Here is a 6,339-nt window from a genome sequence, read left to right on the forward strand (position 1 = left end):
TTATTATACCTTATCCGATAAAGTCGCCTATTTGCTTAAATCCGCATACGAGGCTAACATGATACGCGTTTGGGATGGCGGTCTTTATGAGTCAGATACCTTCTACAACTTAGCGGACTTTGACGAGCTGTTGGTGTGGCAGGACCTGGCGTTTTCAAATGCTGCGTACCCGCTAGCAAATGACTTCGTAGCTTCTGTGTGCGTGGAGACAGTACAAAATGCTCAGCGTGTTTCTTATCATCCCAGTTTATCCCTAGTCGTCACTAACAATGAAATTCAGTTTTTTTTTGACGATCAACAAATCTGATTTTGGCAATAACGCCACCTAAATGGAGAGTGAGTATAAAGCCTTATTTATTGACACAATAATTCCAGAGTTAAAACTTATTACTCAAAAGGATTTCAGCCCTCGCCCTGGCATCATGACCCCTACGCTTTCTCTAGTTGTCCAGGAGTCTGGCCAAAACCTTTCAGACAACTCACAACATTTTAACTACGGTGAGTCTGCTCTTCACATGCTTATTAAATAGTGCTGAAGAATTAATATTTTTATTTTTACTTTTAAAGTATAAGTTGTTTGAAAGACTTAAAATAATTGAGCTGCACAATAGGTCATGCTTTGTTATTTAGCTACAAATGGGTTTCATAAATTAAGTTGATCCTAATGATCCTAATGTGCATATAAACAAGGCATGGATTGTAAATTATCCGAAATAGCAATTGCACGCTCTTATTGTTGGCTCTTATTATAATAGTCGGTATCAACGATAATATTACCTATACCCAACTATGTGCCACAAATTTGTACAAGTTTACAAAAACTTAATTTTTGAAGATATCTTTTCGTGTTTCTACGCCAGCAAGATGAAAATTGGCTTGTGCGCATTCAGCGGGTACAAAATCTACCCCGGTCATGGCAAGATCGATGGCAAGTCCTTCACCTTCCTGGACAAGAAGTGCGAGCGCTCCTACCTGATGAAGCGCAATCCCCGCAAGGTTACGTGGACCGTGCTGTACCGCCGGAAGCACCGCAAGGGAATCGAGGAGGAGGCCTCCAAGAAGCGCACTCGCCGCACCCAGAAGTTCCAGCGTGCCATCGTCGGCGCCTCGCTGGCCGAGATCCTGGCCAAGCGCAACATGAAGCCGGAGGTGCGCAAGGCGCAGCGCGACCAGGCCATCAAGGTGGCCAAGGAGCAGAAGCGTGCCGTCAAGGCCGCCAAGAAGGCTGCTGCCCCCGCTCCCGCCAAGAAGTCCGCTCCCAAGCAGAAGGCCGCCAAGGTCACGCAGAAGGCTGCTCCCCGCGTCGGAGGCAAGCGGTAAACACCTTTCGCCGGTAGTGATGTGCTAAAGTTAGTCCAGGATTTAAGGAACCACTCGTGAATTGAAAATTAAACAAACGCCGCGAATGCGAATTCGTGGTGACCAAAAAAACCTGTCGCGTGTTTTTAATCAAGCTTGGCTTGCGGTATGGAAACTACACAAGAAAAGAATATTGTGTACGTCATGAATCAATAATTTAACTTTATCCATCAGTTTTGACCAGATGTCGGATTTTAAAATTGTCATATTAATTAAAAGGCAAATATATACCTTCATATCATAAAAAAAAAAAAAAAAAAAAAAAAAATCAGCGTGTAAGAAAAGTCACTTATGGTGCAATTTTAGGGAGTAATGTGTACCTTACACATTAGGCACTCTATTTATACCCGTTACTCGTAGAGCAAAACTATATAACAGGTAGAACGCAGCGTTTCCGACTATATACCGACTGTATACATATTCAGGATGAATAGCCGAGACAATCTAGCCACGACCGCCCGCACTACTATATAAAAGCTAGAAAATTTAAATTATACATATATGCAGATTCCGGAGACATAGACCCAGCGCACTCCTACTAGATGCGTAACGGGTATCTGATAGTCGAGCAACTTAACTATAGTGATCTCTTGTTTATTTTATCAAATGGCATTATCAATATCTATTAATAAAATATATATTTTTGTTATCTTTTTCGACAACAAAGACGGATTTCGCCCTGAAACGTATCCTCACGCTTGATTTGTTTCGCTAATTCGGTCATGCTAGCCTTGTACGTGGCAACGTACACTAGCTGATTCTGTTGATCATAGCGACCATGAAATTGCAAGACTTATTCGAAGCCGTCAGCACGACCCTAAGGGATTCATTCCAATACTCCAGTTAATTGCCAATTAGCTTCCGTTTGCTCTCCAGAATTGGGATGAAAATATCGATAAGTTTGTATATCTTGGCCAAGTGACACAAGCCATGGCGACTTAAGCAGCGTTGGAAGTTTGTCGTAATCTACGTACAGGAAACAATACTATGGGAGCGCTTATATGGCATATGGCGACAATAACTCATACAACCTCTATATCACGCTTACAAGGGGTGACTTTTTGGGAGCAAAGGGACTCGCAGTTGTACTATGTTTACCAGAACACTTATCTATGGACGGACTTAATTGCCAAAAAGACTATAGCTCGTGCTTTTGGACTGGTAAGAAACACAAGCAAGAACTCAATTTACAGGGCTCTAATTACCATCCATCCAATAATCCATCCACAAAAGAAAATACATCTAGTGTTTGCAAACGATTTGGAATGCATGACTTTAACTACCGACCATATTAAAGTTCGATTGATTAATCAGTATTTAATATGAACTAAATTTTACTAAGTCAAAAATGCTGCAAAACATAACAAAAAGTATACCTAAAGCGGAACATACTTAAACAATCGATTTTTTTTAGTTACCGCAGTCGTTACATGTTATATAAAAAAGCAAAAGAGCACGCTATAGTAGAGTTCCGCCGTTCATACGGACAAAAATACTGATATGGCCAGTAGAAAATAAATTTTATTTAAATTAAATTAAATTTGTAATCATTTCCGAATTTAATTAATTAATTATTCCAGGTAATGGATTCACTTTATAAGCAACAACAAATCACAAAAGGTATTATTTAAGGTACATTTCCGTATAGATCATACTTCTATTTATTATTGAAGGTTAATTGAGCATGTAGTCCCATTTTCTAACGCAACTGAAACGAAGCTGGCCCAAATTCCGTAGGGCAAGAAGACGCAAAAGACTCCGGAAGGAGTCGTGGAAGGGCGAAGGAGAGTCTTCGACACTGACAGTTTTTGGCGGTTTGTGGGCGCGGCAAAAAGTTTTTTGGCAAATCGATAGAAATTTACAAGACTAATACAAAAATGAAAATATATCAAAACATTTTTTAAAAGTGTAGGCGTGGCAGTTTTTGGCGGTTTGTGGGCGTTAGAGTGAATCGACAAACTAGCGCTGCGTCTCAACTTTCTAGCTTTTGTATTATAGTTTCTGAGATCTCAGAGTTCATACGAACGGACAGACAGACAGACGGACATTGCCATATCGACTCGGCTATAGATCCTGATCAAGAATATATATACTTTATATGGTCGAAAACGCTTCCTTCTCCCTGTTACATATTTTTCAACGAATCTAGTATACCCTTTCACTTTTTTTTTATATATTTGCTTTTATATATTGAATCTTATTGTATAATAACTAACAATAAGTTTAAATCTTAAATCTTAACTATAAAAGTTCTGAACAGTTGTATTATTTTTCCAACTGTTCTATGATTAGACGGCCCTAAAAATTTCTTCGATGGGTTGGTAGGTCCTTATGCCGGAGGCGGGAATGCCTACTGAGCTGGGTTAGACCTCTCGCTAGGTGGTTGGGTTGCGAGTAAAGCTTGCTATAGTATTTTTCCTTAAGTTCCGTATATGCATTGATAACTGGTGGGATATTTAAGTCACTTTGGATGTTTTCGTTCCGAACGTACCACCGTGCCCCAGTGATGGTTCTCAGAATCTTTGATTGTGCTCGCTGTTTGATGTCAATATTGCTTTTGCTGGCATTGCCCCATAACTGTGAGCCATAGGTCCAGATAGGTTTCAGTACAGAATTGTAGAGTAAGACCTTGTGATCTAGGCTGAGCGGAGAACCACAGTTGATGAGCCAGTATAAGCTGTTGGCTTTGAGTTTAAGTTGAGTTTTTTTGGCTTCAATGTGCCTGCGCCATGTAAGTCTTTTGTCAAGGTGGACTCCTAGGTACACTACCTCATCTGCTTTCGGGAGTGGTATGTTGTTCAACAAGAGTGGTGGGCAATCTTGTCTATTTATCGTAAACGTCACGTGCTCGCACGTGCTTGCGAAAATTGATAAAATAAATTTGAAATTTAGTTTAAAGTTGATGAATGATAAAAAAGTAGTGTAAATTTCTTCTAGAAAAAGAAGTGAAAGAGGACTTATTAGCCCGTTAAAATGCACATAAAAATCAGTGATTAATAGCTATGATTTAGCGCACTTTTAACTGTGTTTTTGTTATGTTTTTCTTCGCAATGACTTTCTAGGACATGCCAAAGTTAAAATCTTCTCTAGCTTTCATATAGATAAATTAGTTATTAGCCGCTCAATTTTCTCTATGAGGGAAGGGAGAGCTTCGCACAGCCGAAACCAATTCGAAGAAACGAATTTGCTTAAAGTTGTGGTCAATGATCTAATAAAATATTATATAAAAATTTATGCCGTGACTATTACTTTTTTAAAGAAAGACCGTAAGGGTGGTCAAATGTTATTTATGGAAAATGTTTAGTTTTGAGTCTCAAAATTTGAGACACCCCTTATTTAATGGGTTTTATTTTCCAAACTACAACTTTTTTCATAAAGGGTGGGCAAACTATGTTATTGCGATTAAAAAAACAAGAGAGAACGCTATAGTCGAGTTCCCCGACTATCTGATACCCGTTACTCAGCTGGTGGAAGTGCGAAGGAGAGTCTTAAACACTGAGAGTTTTTGCCGGTTTGTGGGCGTTAGGGTAAGCGTGGCAAAAAGTTTTTTGGCAAATCGATAGAAATTTACAAGACTAATACAAAAATGAAAAAATATCAAAACATTTTGCGAAAGTGTGGGCGTGGCAGCTTTTGGGCGGTTTGTTGGCTTTAGAGTGGGCGTGGCAAAAAGTTTTTTTGCAAATCGATAGAAACTTACAAGACTAATACAAAAATGAAAAATTTTCAAAACATTTTCAAAAGTGTGGGCGTGGCAGTTTTGGGCGGTTGGTGGGCGTTAGAGTGGGCGTGGCAACATGAATCGACAAACTTGCGCTGCTTCTATGTCTCTGGAGTCTGTATGCTTAATCTCAACTTTCTAGCTTTTGTAGTTCCTGAGATCTCGACGTTCATACGGACGGACAGACGGACAGACGGACATACGGACTGACGTACAGACAGACGGACATGGCCAGATCGACTCGGCTATTGATCCTGATCAAGAATATATATACTTTATATGGTCGGAAACGCTTCCTTCTGCCTGTTACATGCTTTTCAACGAATCTAGTATACCCTTTTACTCTACGAGTAACGGGTATAAAAACAAAGAAGTAAACTTTTTGATTTTCTAAATTTCATATCTTCAAAACTGGACGTGGGCAAAAAAAACTAATTGGTGGGCAAACGATTCCAGTTTTCAAATTTCGAAAATTCAATTTTAGTAAACCCATCTTCTTTGCGATTGCTTTAATAGTTCCATAGATCTCGACGTTCATAGGAGAGGACAGACAGACGGACGGTAGGAAGGACATTAATATCATTATTAATGTCCTTCTATTCTATTCTGTCCTTGTCTATTCATTATATGGTCGGAAACGCTTTTTTCTACTTGTTACATACATTTCAACGAATCTAATATACCCTTTATTTATGATTTTAACATTTTTTCGCAAACACTAAGGCCACCACTAAGCTACTGCGAAAAAATATTCCCCAATATTATTTTATTATAAAAGAATCTCTTGTTTTAGCCTAAAAATTTATTTTAAAAAATAATAACCATTTTTAAAAACCTCGACGTGGTAATTATTTTGCGGCTTGCAATGGCGAAAAAAAATTCGGACTTACAAAGTCTTTTATTTCCCGTAATATATTTCATACGAATCGGCAGGCAAACAGAAAAAAAATCATTGCTATATGTTAAAAAAAACGGAAATTATTAAAGTTTGTGTATGTAAGTGAATATTATTCAGCTGTTTAAGATAATGCCGTCAGGATTCGTTTGGTGAGAAAACTATCTCCATTATTAAAAACCATTTGAAAAACAATTGTAATTGAAAATGCCATGAGCTTTTTAGGCGACATCGTGAACACCCCTGTAAGGCATATATTTTTGGATTTTGCATAGTCTCAAGTGTTGGACAATTTTAGTTGCAGTTTGTTGCAGTGTACAAGGTTATAGCAGAATCGTTGAAATGTTGGTAATTGGTAGCCTAA

At 38.6% G+C, this 6,339-nt stretch overlaps 1 protein-coding gene across 1 annotated transcript; it reads left to right on the forward strand.

The window, feature by feature from the left end:
* Positions 1–407: 407 nt before the first annotated feature.
* Positions 408–1,571, forward strand: LOC120453424 (60S ribosomal protein L24-like). Its single transcript, XM_039638127.2, has 2 exons — positions 408–498; positions 836–1,571. Exons 1-2 carry the CDS (start codon positions 423–425, stop codon positions 1,318–1,320), a joined length of 561 nt encoding a protein of 186 aa, XP_039494061.1. The 5' UTR covers positions 408–422; the 3' UTR covers positions 1,321–1,571.
* Positions 1,572–6,339: the final 4,768 nt, after the last annotated feature.

This window comes from Drosophila santomea, chromosome 3R (assembly GCF_016746245.2).
Source record: "Drosophila santomea strain STO CAGO 1482 chromosome 3R, Prin_Dsan_1.1, whole genome shotgun sequence".
Taxonomy (NCBI): Eukaryota; Metazoa; Arthropoda; class Insecta; order Diptera; family Drosophilidae; genus Drosophila; species Drosophila santomea.

What these genes read in the sequence shown, in the direction of transcription:
- LOC120453424 (XM_039638127.2), top strand. Translation starts at nt 423, where the DNA reads ATGACCCCTACGCTTTCTCTAGTTGTCCAGGAGTCTGGCCAAAACCTT. An exon ending in CTCACAACATTTTAACTACG is followed by an intron (nt 499 to 835) that starts GTGAGTCTGCTC and finishes TAATTTTTGAAG; the next exon opens with ATATCTTTTCGTGTTTCTAC.